The sequence below is a fragment of the Augochlora pura genome, chromosome 4 (genome assembly GCF_028453695.1).
Source record: "Augochlora pura isolate Apur16 chromosome 4, APUR_v2.2.1, whole genome shotgun sequence".
Classification (NCBI taxonomy): Eukaryota; Metazoa; Arthropoda; class Insecta; order Hymenoptera; family Halictidae; genus Augochlora; species Augochlora pura.
Genome location: NC_135775.1, coordinates 9,665,899 through 9,684,407, shown reverse-complemented (window position 1 = coordinate 9,684,407; position 18,509 = coordinate 9,665,899). Strand labels below are relative to the sequence as shown.

Genomic DNA, 18,509 nt, shown 5'->3' with positions numbered 1-18,509 from the left:
AGCTCCACCTGGAAGAGTCTTTAGCTCTACTTCGTTCCGCAGCTTCAACGTGTTGGCACAGGCTGATTCGATACGAGCGTTGATCGAATGATTCGTTTTAGGATCCCATTTAGAGCTAATTAAACAGTTTCTTCTTCGCGTATGTCCGCCCTTTAATCGAAACGCGGCACGATCTCTTCGCGGTCGATGAAATGGTTTCAGGCATTCCGTGTATTTCGAATTTCCCCCGATGCGCCCCAAGGCCGGCAAACGAATTAACACAATCTCTTTCTCTTCTCGCCGGCTTCTTTCCTCGGGCACGAATAGCAGCTTACCTGGCGGAATTCAACCGCCACGAATCGAGAATCCACTTTGGATTTCCTTGACGCGTGTGCTTAAGCTCTGGAATAAGGCGCTTACGGAGGGTTGCGGAGACGAATCTTGTTTCGTGACAGGTTCGCCGTCGACTGACGCCGAGCTGATCGAACCTTTAGCTGATTTTAATCTGATTATCCGCATTTTATTCCTCGACGGCGTTTGCCCGTTTCGAATGCGTGTTTTCAGACATCCTTCCGATTGTTTTCGGTTCCACAGTTCTCAAACGTTTGCGAAATAATCAATTTTACTAGACTAGACAGCTTCCTTTTAGAAGCACTTAGTCTATTTTATTTTCCATTTAATGATGGAAATAATGTCCATTTAATGATGTCTTTTATATATATATATTATAAAGGAAGGATAAAGGAAGGATAAAGGAAGGATATATATATATATATAATATCATATATCATAATAATAATCATCATATATAATAATTAATTAATAATTATGTGTTCGATAACAGTGTGCCATCGTATGTTCAAATTAAGCAGAGCAATTGACACATCGTACATGAACGAGAAAAAATAAGAGAAAAATTCAACATGTAATTCACATAAAATTCACGTGTAACATTTTTTTATCCCGACTCTCTTTTCGAAAAAACTCGACTTTAAAGCTCGTTAAGGGTTAATACAGGAAAGAGATGGGCCATGGAGCCACTCCTGGTGGCATCTAAAGACTATGCAAATACGAAGAACCATTTCAGAACTCGTTAAATGCAGCCGGAATAATCCGTAAACTTCAGCTGCCCAAGTTCTACGATACGGTTAAGAGGCAACAATTAATCACGAGCGCATGGTTCCGCTGGACGCTGCGCCGAGGGGTGTAGTAAGTATTCAGCAGTCGTGTATCGAAAAATATTGCACGTCACGGCAGGACGACGGCAATAAACGGGCACTCGATTTTCTGCTGTCCGACACCTCCTTATCTTCGCGTTCCCGAAACGACAGCGAATGGCCGAGGTGAAAGGAAGCTCAAATTTTCGAAGACAACGCTTCGTCGTTCCCGGCGCGGTCCCACGAAACTCCCATACCATTTTCGTCTCCGCGAACACGGAGGAAGGATGAAAAAGGAACGACGAGGAAGAACGACCGGCGCGGGGAGGCGAGATCCTGGGCAGATCGCGCGCATCCGATTTGTAATAATCGAGTGAAAAATACAGCCGCGATACGGTGGGGGAGAGAAAGAGGCACGGTTGTTTTCGGGGCCCCCAAGGTCTCGGCTTGCATATCTTCCGACCGATTAATTGCTGCTGATTTTTATTTATTGCAAAAGAGCAAGGTGTGCGACGACGATAACGCGGCTCACCGGCTGGACTCAATTTACTGTCGACTGCTATTAAAGATCTATGACCACTTTGCGAACATTATTATGCCGACGCAGAGACTACGGTGCGTAAAGAACCCTTAGATCGATTTATTTTTCAAGCTTGATTAAACAGATACGGAATTTATTAAACCGAATATGGATCCTTTTAATTTGTGTATTTTTTAATTTATGTGTTTCTCTTATATTCTTTGTATCTCTGATATTATCAACGGGCTAATATTATAGGTCGAATGAAATTTTTATTTATTGTAGTGCTAAAGAAACATAAAATATTTAAAATAGTGAAGGAGGTGGACAGAATTGAAAAGAAGAGGTAAATATATTTATTTTTATATTCAAGAATTATTATTACACCGTGCATTTTATATATTAATGACAGAAGTGAGCTGACCAAATGCAAAACGGTGGAAACGTTTAAAAAACATAGAAATACTGTTGCGCCATTTTCAGTTGATTGAAGGGATTGAAAAACAAATCATTTCTATAGCTCGTATAATTTACAATTAACGAATTCTTTTTATGACGAATGGAAATCCGCAGTGTCATTACGACACAGAAAAAGTAATAGAGCCGTGATTTGAAATCTGTCCGGTGTTTCTGCCTGTTAATGCATGAAATCGGAATTCAATTAGATAGGAACAGACGGTTCGGTTCCGCGGTCGCACTGGTTCACTTTTTCATTGTTGTTTTATAGTTTTGTCTGACCGTCGATTCGCGCCAATCTTGCGTGACGTTATTCTAATTTTTTTTTTCCGCCGCTCAGATGTCGATTATTCATTGTGTTACGGTTGGACGCGTGCGCATAGTTCAGCGCGCAACATTTGAAAAGAACGTCATTTCTATAGATACGTGTGCCAGGTAAAAGCGTCGTTCCGTGTTTACCGATGTTTCCCGCGGACCGCGAAGATATATTCAAAGATACAAGCGCGATATGGAAATGTTACAAATTAGTAGATCGCGATCTTGATCGCGTCCCGATTTTCGAGTAACGCTTTGAAAATGTTACGCGCGCGCCTGTAGACATAATGCGTGCTGCGAGTTACTCGATGTTTATTCAGGTCGCTCTTACTGTACAGGGCCGCCCAAAAATGGCGGATGGCTTTCCTCTTAACGCTGAACCTACCGCGCCGATTAAAATGTCCGATTTCAAATTTTTCATTTAAAAATTGTCCAAACTGTAAAAATACCCTCGTAGGAAATAACCGAACAAATTTCTTCAATAACGACGAAGAGATGTTCCAAGAAATACAGTTTTGTCATTTTCGTAAAACAACTGAAGATTTTCAAGTTTGCTGCTTGGTTGATTTAACTAATAAAAATAGAGAAAAATGTCGTTGTTTATCTACTTAAGTACATGCGTAAAGTGTGCATAATTAAAAAATGCTATCGTATTATTTTAAACGAAATCAAATAATTCAAGAAAGAAAGAAATCCCATGTAGCTTCCACATCTTGTTATTAATGCCGATAATATTCATTTCGCATAAAAATCTTCAGTCTAGTCATCGCAAAGAGGTATTTGGCACGGACTCTCAATATCTTCTGTGCAGTAAGGAATTTCTCAGTATGCGCAGATCATTTCAACTCCTTAAAAATAATAACTGCATATTTCAAACCACGGAGCTTCATTATTAATTCGTGTCGCAGGGAAATTCAATAAATCTCTTTCATATCCGGGTCAAAATAAAACCGACATAAACTTGACCGGGAATGAAGAGAAGTGTGTTAAGATGAAAAGATTAAGTAAACATGGGAACGGTAGAAAATGATAGACAATCGAGAAAATTCATTTTATTCTCCTTGATCTCTCGCGTTTGCAAGGTATAATAATAGCTTGATTTATTGTTTCCTACGCGCGGCATTATTTTCTAGAAACCTTCGGAGACAACGTGTAATTCATGAGATTTACTAGGATGAAAAGATACGGAACGTTCTGTTACAAGTCTGCCACAGAGCTAAATATTCCATTGTTCACGTGTTTCCAAAATATTCGTAGATTACCGAAATAAAAATCAGAAAAACATAAATCGTTATTAATAAATTTCATCCATCGTTATTAATAAAGTTCCTCGAAACAGAATGGCCGAGGCAATTTTTCATGCGTCATTAGAAGAATTGTTAGACGTGCCGAGAATTTTTAAGAGAATTTCAATTGGTCGGTATTGCAAAGAAAATAGGAAAGATCGCAACTATCTGACTCGAACTCGTAAGATTTGAAACTTTGAAGGATCAACATAATTGGACACTGTCAGAATACAGAGGTACCGGCAGGACACCTCGACTGGGCGGCGCTGTACGCGGCGGCGTCGTAATAATAAATTCTACGCAGCAACGTGACTTATCCAACGTTCAGCTCGCGGGTAGGTGTGCGCAATAATTGTTAATTGTCGGCGCTGATACACGAGCCTGATAGCGCGCCGCGTTTCAACGTGTGCGCACACGGACGCGAGCCACGGAGGGCGACTCGAGTTTTTCCGTGCGAGCGAGCAGGCTACTGTCCGCGTCCGGAGACACTTTTCGCGATACTTTACGGCTTATTAAGGCGCGAGAAACTATCCGTACGGCCGGAGTACACCCAGTCCCCTGCGAGCCGGATCGCGCGCCGGCTCTAATACGAATCGGTAATTGCCGGCGCTGCCCGCCATGGTTCGTTGTGCCGCGGAATTTCATTTTTCCGCGCCGACGATTGTTCGGCCCGCTCCCTTTTGTCCGGCTCTGGAATTTTCGGCGGGGAATAGCTGCGCGCTGAGTGCGTCGATAAATTGGAGAACAAATTGGCCGCGAAGCCGTCCGTGCATCTCGTAAATTGCTGGTCATAAAAATTAGCCCAGAATCAACGCGATTCATTCGTTATAACGGACAGACGTCTGAAATCTGTTGCGATAAATAACAATTACTCTCCGAGGATTTTTGTAACTCGAAGACCGTGGTAGTGGATCACGAATTAGTGTCAATTTATTCTCCGATTTGCTGAGCAAAGTTGCCTAATAAGGGAACCTCTCCTAATATGAGACCCTGGTTTATTTCAGGTTCAGATGTCCACAGTGTCACGTTGACATTCCATTGTTACGAATCATATTTTCTAAAATACGTTCTCAAACATATTTGTAAAATCCGATTATATTATAAATATCTTAAAAACGGTAAATCGATTGTCTGAGAAAATCAAAGTGAGTCTCATATTAGGAAACCATTTCTCAAATCTATGAATTTGCATACTGTTAGTTTTTTCTTCATTACGCAGGAGCGGAACATTTTTTCCTGCATTTTCAATAGAATGTGAAAAAATACATGTTTTAATTTCTAATCAGGCATCTGATTTTAATAAAAGCGTTATTAATCTAAAATTATGATTAAAAAAGAAATAGATCTCATAAAGGGTGTCCCAAAAGTCACGCAAGAAGTAATTTGGATAGAAAACACAGATTTATAATTAAAAATTCTAAATTTTTTATTGATTTATATAGTATACAGTATAGGGTTATGTATGGAATAGCATATCGGGTAAATGGCCTCCAAGACTTTGCTGACACATACGCACTCTTTTGTTGAAATTTTCTATGATTGTTTTGCATAGATGTGGCTGAATTTCGTTGATACAGAGCTCAATTTCTTCCTTCAAGGCGTGGGTGGTCGTGGGCTTGTTGATATAAACCTTAGACTTTAAAAAACCCCAAAGAAAAAAATCTAACGGCGTTAAATCGCATGATCTGGGCGGCCAATTCTGATCACCAAAACGGGAAATTACACGACCAGGAAATGACTCATGCAGTAATTGAATTGTTTCTCGGGCTGTATGGCATGTGGCACCGTCTTGTTGAAACCACATGCCGTCCACATCCATATCTTGCAATTTTGGCACAAAAAACTGGATTATCATGTCGCGATAGCGAGCACCATTAACCGTTATTGCCTGACCAGCTGCATTTTCGAAGAAGAATGGTCCGATGATGCCTCCGACCCAAAATCCGCACCAAACAGTTACACGTTGTGGATGCATTTGTTTTTCAACAATCACTTGTGGATTTTCTGAACCCCAAATGCGACAATTTTGTCGATTAACAAAGCCATCAAGATGAAAATGAGCCTCATGTTGTTGCGAACTGTTGCTGCGAAACTTTCATTATTTGAAAAATATTGCTCAACAATAAAAATGCGTTGTTCTTTTATGTAGCGCTCCATCTTTAATAACCCTGAACTGTCAGCTGTCATTCTGTATTTTTTTTTTGGTTGGCAACACTTTATCGCACAAATGGCACCAAATTCAAATCTTGCGTGACTTTTGGGACACCCTTTATTAGGCAGCTTCATGAGATCTTACTAAGCAGGTTTGCATCGTATTAATCACGTAACGAAGCATTTCTAACAGTTATCGCAATGGTTCTATAATTAGTTTCTGTTGTTTTGCCTATTTTAGCTACTAGTTCAGCGGAGGTACCGTTACACAACTAGATTCTTGTTACTGATTTTTTCCGCGAGAGATTTGGGTCATTGCAAATTTTTTTGAATACCCGATTCGCAGTCGACTCGCAAACATGTAACCCCATTTTAATACCATGTACTAGACAGAGACGTTATTTTGTACTATTTTTTTTATCGAAGTATCATGATAATCAGCATTTTTTTCCAGTGATGAATAGGTTCGATTTGACAATTTATTTCACGCCGAGGAAAAATATAGTCTACGGACTTCGTGTGTAACGTTTCATTTACCGGCATTTTCTCCTCCTATTAACTCGTACACGATTTTCGTTTTAAGGTGCCGTTCGGTCCATGAAAAATTTAAGTTATCGCCACTTTTATCGTTAAACAGCCCGTGGAAACGCTTCGCGGCGAACAGGTTCCCCCGTATGCAGGAATTTCGCGTACCGCTTTTCATTTATGTCGTGCATCATGCGCGCCGTGTTGACGGACTCGCCGCGTATTGAGCATATATCTCCCGATACTCGTAAAATCTTGAATATTCTCGCTGCCTTAAGAAGCGGTGACGCGTATAGAGTGTCATTCGATGCGCAGGGTGTTCCTTATCAACTGCGGAGCACCGTAAATATAATCCTGAATCGCCGCTTGGAAACACACTCGGAAAGGACAGAAAATTCTTTGACGTATTCCTACGGTTATTACACGCGCCGTATCTTACGCTTTAATATGCCCGCAACAAGAATATCTCCGCCTTTCGATCTCGATACAAGGCGCTGATAAAACATTTTAAATCTCGACGGAGAAAAACGTTATTAAGCATTCTGATTACAGAATTTGATTTCAGATCGCAAGTCTGTCGACTTGGCATTGGGCATTTTTTCTACCTGGTTTTTCGTAATAAATATTTAATCGAATTCGCGTAGGATGTTCCAAATGACTTGCTACAATAATGGCTCTTTGAAAGCGCCGCAATTATCTCCATAGTTTCACGTGATAAAGTATATTTTTTTTTTTAGCGAAGCTGATTCAATAGTTTCGCTCTTGACTCAATCGAAAATTACCAAATACTTAAACTTGTACTGTGTATTATTATAAGAATGATCAGGGCAAAAGTTAACCATACATGGTACAGGATGTCAATCCTATTCAATTCATTCGTAGAAAATGTATTCATTTAAAACAGAGTATCCTATTTTGGATCAACGTTTAGTTTTAACTGCTGTATATTCCAAGTCCAATTTAACTATACGTCTTAGTAAAGAAAAATATTTCCAGTAGTGCTAGCGATCTAAAATCTAACCAACCTAGACACTCATCCAAATTGTTTCTCTTGTAACAAGAGAACAGCCCGCAGCAAAAATCAAATAGGAGATGCAAGTGAACTTACCCAGCACGCAGCGAAGCAGCAGCAGCGGCGGCGGTGAGGGTGAGTTGTTGCGCAGCGGCGGCGCCTGCTGCGGGATCGGCGGCAACCAGCTCTGAGAAGACGAGGACGGTGGTGGTTGTGGTCGCGGCTCCACAGTTTGGCACGGTGGCGTTTACAGCGTGACGTACACTCGGCGGAAGGTCATCCTCGTGTTGCAGCTGCAGTTGGGGGTAGTGGTGCAAGTGCAGCGCCGCGGACGCCGAGCCTGATCTAGGTGTGACGCAGGTGGGAGGCAAGAGTCCTGTTCTGGTAACAGCCGAGGGTGGCGACGGCGATGGCGGCGACGGTGGCGGGGGAGGATACTCCACCACTTGGACTCTGTCCGCCTCGTTCTCGTAGATGATCTCCTTGTCGTGCGTGTACATCACGGTCTTTTGACCGTCATTGTAGATGAGATCGATCATCTTGTGCTCGCCGACGCCTAACGTCGCGTTGCCGCCTGCTGCCTCGGTGACGGGCGTCACTCTGCCGTCGGTGTCGTCGCCCGGACGCTGCTGGACGTCGTCCGGGTCACCCTGGATGTGCTGCTGATGATGGTGGTGGTGGTGATGGTGGTGGTGACGGTGATGGTGATGATACTTTGGATGAAGAGAATGCACCGATGCCGGCTCGTGCAGGTCCAGCACGTTCACCGGCTGCATCGTCGCCAGCAACACCTGTTGCTCGCTCTCGTTTTGATTCTGATTGCTCAGGGAGGAGGACGCTGGAGACACTGGGCCCTCCTGCACCTGAGAACACGAAATCGAATTGATCTTAGAACTGTTTGAAGAATTTGAAAACTAATGAGATGCATTTTGCGATTTTCATTCTGAGTCTTTAGGGATTATGATAACCTTTGTAATCTAGGTGAACACGAGAACTGCTAATGATTATTATCTGATGTAATTACTGTTATTGTTTGCGAATTTGATCACAAATTATTATTACTATTAACGAACATATATAATTCTATTCAGTTATAACGAAGGAGATAAATTGTTCTAAATTTAGAGTTTGGCATCCACTTGATAGATCCATTCGATCCTTAGGGCCATCTTGTCTGCTTTTTCAACATTAAAACTGTCTTGCCAGGCGAAATAACCGGTTTTAAATTATAATTTAAAAATTATTAAAATTATAAAAACTCTTTCGTAGGAAATGATTAAATAAATGTCTTCATTCAAGCATACGTTGCTGTAAAAATGGCAAGAGGACTCAGTAAATTCAAATTTGTCATTCCGATAAAGCAACACAACTACTTTTAAAGCTTGGTAGGTTTAATGTTAAGGCCAATATATACAAATAGCTCATAACTTGAACTGATTACTAAAACATCAGAATTTATATGGTAGACCATGGGTCCAATTAATTAAAACCTAGCTCTCCAAGGGTCACTATAAGCATCAGCAAACTGTCCATTCGAATTTTTAACGAATATTCATTCACGATTGTGCTCAATAGTGTTGGCATGTTACGACTCCAGTGATAAATATTTCATAAGCAGGTGAAAGTCTCTAACGGCCACCGGAGGAACGCCGTAATATACAAAATCGAGGAGATACAAAAGAAAAGAAATTAATATAGGTTGGAAGCTGATGGAAGTTACAAGCACGCCGGAGACCCGTGTCGCTCCGTAGCTGCCGGTTTTTGTTGTACATAGTTGAACCGCTCGCGTGCGTGATTTGAGTCACTCAAGCGTCCATAACTAGGTATCATGAAAGAATATTCAAAGAAACTATTGACACGATCCAATTACGGCGCTCGGTTTTTGTCGGACGACAGCCATCCGTTTCTTGTGCAGCTTTTACCGTTTGACGAACGCGAAGAAAGGTGTTTCGAGCCAATAGAGACACTCTAATCGCTTCGCGGGCCTGCCTATACAAATGAGACATCGATCGGCTAAAACGTTCCGTCGCCAACTGTGAAAGTGTTCCTTGTAAATCGGTGCGAGCCACATTTTTCGAAGCGGGATAAGTACAAGTTGATATGAGAACAAAGGAATGCGCGGTGAAATCGATTTGTTATAGCTAAAAGGTAAATGATCTGGTGGGTTCTCCAAAAGGTCTATTTGTTATGTGAAGCTGCTGGAATCGTTTCAGTGCTACGTTCAACATCACTGCTCATACTTTGCACTGCATTAGTGTCGTTGTAATTCGTTTCTCGATGGTAATAAGAGCGATACAACGTTCATTTGCATTCGAATGAAGCACATTGATAAATAAATTTCCAAACTGCAAGTTTCTCTATCGTTTTTGACTGCAGAAAAAATTTGCACAAATTCTGAGATACCTACGACAGTCTCTAATTTAGTATAAAAATGAAAATTTATAAAAAATATAAAGCTATAAAGAAGTAGATATTTAACTAAAACTAAACGATAATTAATATAAAATTACTCGCTATATCAATCAGCACCGGGTACAAACCAGACTGACAAACGATTGACGTTCAGCCTGACTAATTTCGGGGCGAAATAATTTAAGATCGTTCGATATTCATATGAGAAAATTACCGAAATTTTCCATCGTCCGGGCCGAACCTTCTCCGAAATTTTTTGCCGGCACTTAAAAGGGTTGCAGGGCAGCGGACGAGTTCAAGGACGCTCTGGACAAGAGGCGGGAGTGGTTGAATGCGGGCATTGAGGGTGGCGATTCACCGGCGAGTCGCAATTCATCGGGAGAGCGTTTGACGAGGGTAGATCCCGAGGAGAGCCGCAGGTCGATTGAAGCCGAACATGGAGTAATAATAGGGCAGCGTTCCGTGAATAACTCCGAGAAGCCTTTTGTTGACAGGTGACAGTAGGAAGACGTGTCTAGGGCCCCGTGAAAGTCTTCGGGCTCGAATCGAGTAAAATCAGGAAGATCGACACCCAGCCCCGTATGCACGCGCGCGCGCGCGCGCTTTACATAATTTCGACGATTACATAACTCCGCACGTGCGTCCAGGAAACGTTCGATCGGTAAACTTCGACATTCTATGGCGAGAAATCGCTTGGACTTCATCGATAATATTAATCGCGATCGAACTTCCTCGTAAGGAGCGTCGTCTCTGCGCGAGAAGTCGAATCGTACACGTATACCATGATTTTTCTCATTTCGCTTCTCGTTTTTATCGTACGAGGAACCCGAATTCTATGAATCACGGTTTACGACACTGAATGCTTCCAGTCGCGCGTGTTGCAACACGGATTAACATTTCCGAATGCCCATAACAGTGCGATAAAAATCGGACTAATAACCGCGGGGAGACCGAGACCGGACCAGTCGGGTCTCGACGATAATTAATCGTAGCCTCTCCGTACCGCGACGAGCAATATTCTTCTAATGTGAGCAAAGATCAAAGGATCACGAGCAAACCTTTCAGTTGCCTTTCTACCATCGGATTACGAGGCCGACGATCGCTTTCCGACTCAAAATCGAGACGAACACTTTCATTTCCCCCAAACGCCGAAAGTGGTATCTCCGCTGGAAAACGCCTCCGAAAACTCGACGGTTTCGACCTGTCTACCATCGATCAACCAATGTGCTCGACAGTTCTTTCGCGTCTCGTATTTACCACCCGGGACAGGATGATTATGCATCATCTCCGACGGCGTTACATCTGCGAAACTTTCTCGGATTCGAACCCGGTGCGCGATTCGTAATTTATCGAGGCGAGTGCAACTTCGCGCTTCGGAAGCGCACAGGTGAAGCGGTTTATGGAGAAACGGTGAAGATTAACACGGTCGAAAGGACACGGAAAAGCGCGTGATTAGTCGGCCGCGGGATTTACGGTTCCCCATGGAAGAAATACGACCGGCGTCGACGGGGAAAACGAATAAATTTCCACGCGGTTGTCGAACCGCGATTCGAGCGGCGATTCGCTGGAAGTCGAATATTAGCCGGCTGACTCATAACATTGTTAATTACGTTAATTGACGACGCGTACGACCGCGCGATCGTAAACGGCGACGCATGCTCCGCGGCCAAAGGGACCGAGATAATGGCCGAACGAAGTGGTTGGCGATAATTCAGCCCGGACCCGCTGAAAAGCGTCGTAATCCAGCGGCACGTGGGAAATTCCTAACGACGTCGTTAGCTGGATGCGACACGCTTATTCAACAGGCTTCGGCGGCGACGTTCTTTGCCTCAGTATTCCCTTTTCATTGAGTCAGCGAGGGGGTGATCGGACTGTTTTACATGTTTTTCTTAGAGGCAGCCTCCCTGGTGCCTGTGGCGCTTAGGCGAACCAGTGTCTTGGGAAATTGTTTATGGAGTTATTTCGCTGGGCCTCGCGTTCCTTTATACCAGTGCACTAGTTATTATTTCACTCGCATCGCATTTTAACTTCGCTACGGCAACAGTGGTTACATTGCGAAACCTCTTCTTTTCAATTTACTGTAAACTTCTAGGCTTCTGGATAATAGTCATGTACATGTTCGATACTATTCTTATATTCTTATCATTTACTTCTATTCGAGTTGGACAAATTTGAACAACTCAGAAATTTGTATGATGCCCCCTTTCGCTTGGAAGTCAACGCGTCGGAATCCCTCGCGTATTTGGAATCAAGTAGTAACTTCGATTATAAAATCCTTTCGCGCCGAGAAATGCATCCCTTAAGAACACCTATTTCCAGATTCCATTAAAATGCAACTTTATGCACTGTTCCTACTAATTTAACACATGCATAGTCGCCTAACCTGTCGGAAACCTAGAACGCTTAAGATCAAGTAACTACTCGAACTACATAAAACCCTCTTGCAATCAGTATTTGGAACGAATCGCCTGTAGCTTTATCTTATAAGAGGAATTACTTTTAGATTTCATTGAAATAAAATTGAATAGATTGCTTAAACTCGTTCAACGCGTGCAATGTCATCCGATTACATCAGACTTATTGACGACAGCAGAGACGCTTGACCTGTAACTGAACGTAAAATCCTTTTGTATCAAGAATCTAGAACGAACCGTTCCAAATTCATCTTCTAAGATTGCCTGCTTCGAATCCAGAATCGATCAAACGCAACCAACGGCTGCAGTGCCCCGTTTTTCCGTTCATGTTCATCGAAGTTGGTTGAACTCGCGCAAGCGAACTCGCTGGAATGTTTGAACGTTTAAAACGAGGCAGCTACCGGATCCGTGTCGGAACAGTAGTCCACGGGATCGGAAGTCCCCGATTTCCTTAAACCAGGCATTAATCAGCCCGATTACGAAGCCTCCCGCGGTCGCTACACGACGTTAAGTACTCGCTGGGTTGGGACCGCGACCGGTCGTGTACCGACTTCATTCGAAATCTAATCGCGCGCTGCTCGCCAGGGAAATTTATCGCGATCGTCGCCGGCAACACGTTGACTCACGAGTCCCTGGGACTGAATCTATTACGTTTTTACGACGTTTTACACACGCGGTTGACAACGCACGCCGACGCGGAGGGTACGGCCGCGGATGTAACGCGGAAAGAGGCAGGGGCGAGGGCCACCGGCTCGTTATGTACTCCCCGCACGAATACATATCTCACGATTTCGTAGTGCTTCTGGAGGATGTTATCTCGGGATTTATGAAATAACGTTGTACATGGCTCGTTCGGCCGCTGGCTCTCGTACTATAGATTCAATCTAGTATCGCTGTCAAGGTGAACGATTATGTAACCCCCGGGTCTTCGTGATAGTATTTTAACGGCGCTGCTCGTGGACGGTGTCGTCCAACGCCGCGGCGACCTTGCCGGCTCTTACTTTTCCTCCTCTTTGTGGTCTTTAATTGATTTCGAATCGTCTATTCGCGTCGAATAGACCGCGGGATTAAGTTGTGGCGGCCGACTGACGCGACCCGTTGCGTAACCACGTTTTCGTGCACGGTCTCTCGGAACTCGCGAGGATTTAACTTGTTCCATGTCCCCCTACCGTGGATTGGAAATCATTCTATAGCCAGATTCAATAATTTATTGTCGCCTTATGCTTGTTTCACCCGAACGGTTAGATCTGCTCGAACGTGTACTCGGCGCTTGCGAATGTCTTCGCAACCCTTTTCTCACGATACTGGCTACTAGACCTGTTTAATCTATATCGGACTTAGGTGTAAGAATTATTGTGGTTTAGAGGATTTAAGTATAAACCTTTTCTTCAGATTGGAAAACATTTTGCGCTTCATGTTTTAGCTATTTTCAAACTATTTCAATGGTATGAATGGTATGAAATATGAAACTACTTCAGTAGGCATCGTGAAACAATGAAAGCAAAAGTTATGTATTTATAATATACCGTAATATATATAATATATTAATATATAATATAATATATATGCATATCATAATAATAATACAATTAATCTCGATTATACAAACTAAACAGTGACACGAATTTTCACATAATAGAACACATTGTTTCCTCGAAAAGGTGAATTTATTTAGACGTATCATAATTTTTATTACAATGTATGCTTAAATTACATTATAATACAAAATTAATTTGAAATGTTTCATTTAACAATTGACATATCACTCGTATATTTTAGACCTATTCATTCTACCTATTCATTCAGTAGTTTTCGAATGTTTTAATTGCATTTTTTGGGATGTTTGGAATCGTTGCCAATGTCATTATTTATTCGTCGAATTTGCGTTTAGGTCTGTCGCACGCGATGTTCGCATATTTATGCTATAATTGCGATCGATAATTTGTCAAAGCTTTCCCAAGCCTCAATAACCACTGTTACTTAGATTGTATGTCAGATTTCATCCGTATTAACCTGTATATCAAATCATTTTGCATGTAGTTTTCCTTAGCATTAAGTTCACAACAGATACAACGCATTTACAGGACATAGAATTCTGATATTGTAGAATCGATCAAGGTTCTACCGAAGACCTTTCAAAAGCTTCTAAATGTTCGTTGAACTGCCTGTTCAAAGCGTGTAGCAAAGAATAAGACGCGGAGTCCGGCGCAGAACGGTCATCATCTTCGGATGACAGTTGAGTCGGTTCGTCCAATCGATTGGTAAAAAGGGTCGTGGTTTCGAGGGATCGGAAGCGAATGCCGTGGATGCTGCGAGTCGCCTATGCCCGGCGCTGTTTACACGCAAGAACTGTCCGATAATAACAGTTAATTGGCCTGCTGGCCTGCGCCCCGTGAGAGACTATTCCAGGCCGGGAGAGACGGTAGTCCAGACGTGTCTGACGGTCGGAGCTGGCCGACCTACGCACGTACACGACGACAACAACGACGACGAAGACGACGACGACGACGACGACGCGACGACGATCGGCGGGCCCAGTCCCCCGGTCATTTCTTACCGGTCGCGGGTAAGGTCCCGTCGGCTCCTCGCCGAGGATGAGGATCTCCTTCTCGCGTTATTGCCGATCACGTCGTTGGAATACGCAGCTGCGTGGCTCGAAGATACGCGGAATCGTTAAGGGCCTTTCTTTTCGCTTCTCCTAGCGACCAGTGTTCCCCGTTGTACACGCGCGCATCCTAGCCACGCTGGCGGACGCTCATTGTTCCCCCACTTGTGCAAACCCCCTTCGCGCGTCCCGCCCTCCGTTCGGCCACTGTGTACACGATCGCCGAGGGTTTTTGCGATCCGCCAGTTGAATCCTTGTTATATCGGCCGCGCGCTCTCGCGGTGCGTACTCGCTCCTTCTGTTTCAGTCTCTTCTTCTCTTTTTCATTCTCTCTCTCGCTCTCTCTCTCTCTCTCTCTCCCGCTCATTCTCTCTCCCGCTCATTCTCTTTGGATCTGTATCGCTCCTTCTCTCGCTCTCCACCGACGGAGAACACCTGTCAGCGTTTCTGTTATTGCGGCTCGCGTTGCCAGCAATTTCTTTCCGCGCTGCTCGCTCGCCCCGTCTTTGGGCTTTGTCTTAACTTCCCTCTTTTTCACGGTTATGCTTCTCCTCCCTCCGCGCGGCTGCCGGCGTCTTTCTTTCTTCTCTTTTGTCCGGGACTGGTCGTAATAGCAATTAGATTATGCGTTTATGACGAAAATGAGTCGAGCCGTTGTCCGAATTGATCGGAAGAACATAGACGTTCGGATAATGGAACAGTTAGTGCGCGGGTCTTCTCTGATTCTAACATTGAATTTTGCGCCGGCTGAACTACTAATGATACACTTCTGTATCGTTTGAAACTAATTAGCTGTTAAATTTCGTTTGTTCACTTGCTATCGAAGAGAACATGTGAAAATAACTGGATCCGTCCGAGAGTCAAAATTGTTATCCTCTTCAAGATAATTGTCTTCACTGGGAAACTTTCATCTTGCTACAATAATTGGTGCTGCTTTGTCCAAAGCAATTAAAATATAAGTTGATTGGTGACTGACCGAGGTAGAATGGAATAATGGAGACTGGGGCGTAGGGAAAGAATGACTTAACTCATTTTCTTCGGCTGGCAGCTTAATTAAATGAGAGTACATTGAAAAGTGTGTGAACCGAGAGATTATTCAATAAGAGGGAGGATTTCAATCAATGTGAGTCATGTGGGATAATTGCAAGTCACTTTTTAATGCTGTAATGACAAGCAAGAAGTGGAGGGTTAAAATGAGAGCACAAGTCATTGTAATCATAATCGTAATTTAAAATAGAAAGGATGTTAAAAACGTAGACGAGGAAACGAATTGAGTAATTTTTTTGCGGCATTCTTTGATATCGGATATTGAGGGTAACGCGGATACTAATTAATTTCGAGAGCCCATTTTATAATACCTGATAGTTCGCATTCGATTCGTCTATTCCTGAATAATGCGTGGTTTAGTAGCTCTTGATAAAATTAACGAAAGTAACGATATTGCTGAAGGATTAGCATAAAAACTGATTACTGTTTCTTCTAATAAAAAGCGTTACCCTAATCGCCGTGAGTAGGGTATAATGGGAATGGGAATAATGGTAGCAAGAAACGCAGCGAGAGCGTTTGGAGATATCAATCAAAGATAATGGCGGTAGAGAGATTTTTGTTGTTGCATTCGCCGCGACCGCAAACGCGACGGGTATATATTGTAAAAAAATGATTTATTGCTCTGTACACATCGACCGGGCCGCAGGACACGTGATAATTATATGAATAAAATCGCAATGCCCAAGTGTCAACGATATTACTTGTTTCTTGTTTCTCAAATTGTGATTGATGACGGTTAAGTAATGGTAAACGTTCGACGACCGGCCACAGACGATTGTTCCAGTTTCTTTTTTAACTTACGAAAGCTCTCAATTTATTCGTGATAATTATGCTCGGAACTTTTTGCGACTAGAGTTTCAATTTTATTGGATTTCAAGTGCCGCTGAGAATACGCAGCTTGTGATATATAAGAAATATGTATTCCTAACATGAGGACATTCGATATTTGAATATTTAATGTCGGAAAATTCGTGATAGCAATATCTTCAATTCTTTGCGTTCGAGTTTCGCATTAAAGATTTCAATTTGTAGACTCGATGTTCGATACTGTTTAGTATCGAAAATTTCAGGATGTTGAAACTGTGGCGAGGACATTCGAAGGATTGACATTTTTTACGCCAACAAGGCGCGAATAGCTAAAGAAAAGATTATGAAATTTGAATATTTGAAATTTTGAAAGAATAAAAATTTAGATATTGTAAAATTTATGAGAATGAAAGTTTGATTTTTTTTTAATTCAAGAAAAGTAAAATTTCAATCATTTCCATTTCAGAAAATGAAAATTTGAATCGTTTTAATTTACTAGGGGAAATATTTGAATATTGTACAGTTGAAAAACTTGAATTCTTAAAATTTGAAAATTTGAATTCTTAAAATTTGAAAATTTGAATTCTTAAAATTTGAAAATTTGAATTTTTAAAGTTTGAAAATTTGAATTCTTAAAATTTGAATTTTTAAAGTTTGAAAATTTGAATATTTTAGATTTAAAAATTTGAATTTTTGAAATTTAAAGGTTAAATAATTGAAAGATACAGTAGGCGCATTCCCCCCTTCCCCCCGGCCGAATGATCGCGCAAAGAAATCGATCGAAGTCCACGCGAACCGGCGAACAACGCTCGAAAAAAGAATAATCGATGGAGCCTGTAATGATACGACCGTCAGCAGCCGTAAACGTATCATAGCAATTCCATTTACCTCGGCCCGCCCGCGGGCATATTCGCGATGCCCGGCGCAGAAAAAAGGAGTATCGCGAACAATCGCATAGATATTTTCATGATTACCGTGACTCGAAATAGCGACAGGAAGTCGCCGAGCGTAAACGTACGTATGTATATATGTAACTAATAGCAGTAATTTATTCCGGATCATAGGTGCGCCACTTTCATTCTTCAGCGGAACTTTTTAATAAGACCGTTAAACCCTCCGTCGCGCGGAGCATATCCCATAACAATTCCGCTCCACAATAACACCCAACAAGAGCTGCCAGCAAAAACCTAATTTAAGAAACCGCAGCCTAGAAACTACAAAAAAGGACGCAGAAGCAATATCGCGGGACACAAAAACGATTCCCTCGTATTATTAAAAAACATTTCAAGGGATCGGAAAAGAAATTGAAAAGAAATTAGAGGTTTCTTTGCTACGGGCTTTCTCGTCGCCAATAATAGAATCGATCGCGACTCGTCTCAATTAAAGACGTTTTGATTTGCAACCGATCTGTGGGCGCGGCCGATGAATTGACCGAAAATCTCTGGATAGTAACCGTTTTCGTTGGCGATCGTTTCGCCGCGGTTACGGGTGGGAGAAAAAAAAAAGTTTAATAAAGAAACAAAGTTGGGAGTTGTCCGGATTCTATTAAGTAATCTTTGCCGGTTACTGCGATAATGAATAGCACGATCGCCGACCAAGCGTTCTCCCGCCGTGGCGAGCGGTGTATCAGGTACGAGAAATCCGGCGAGTCATCGTACACAGCAAAATCGTCTTCCTCCAGTCTTTCTTTTCTCCCTTGTCCGAGAGAGGCTTGCCCACCGAGGAACGGCCATGGTGGGACGAATGGGATGGCTAACGTACCGTTCGCTTCACGCGGACGAAAGAATGCCGCCGGTTCGATGGTGATTCTTGCCCGATGGAAA

General features: G+C 42.6%; 1 protein-coding gene across 3 annotated transcripts in view; it reads right to left on the bottom strand.

Annotated features, from left to right (window-relative positions):
- The window catches only part of Grh (grainy head), a 180,406-nt gene that overhangs the window by 153,545 nt on the left and 8,352 nt on the right, over positions 1-18,509 (bottom strand). For 2 of the 3 annotated variants that reach the window (XM_078178519.1, XM_078178521.1), the window contains exon 3: positions 7,498-8,264. In XM_078178519.1, the coding sequence (XP_078034645.1) occupies positions 7,498-8,264 (767 nt within the window). Of the gene's footprint in view, positions 1-7,497; positions 8,265-10,027; positions 10,072-18,509 lie in introns of those variants that run through there. The other variant, XM_078178520.1, reaches the window with a different exon arrangement.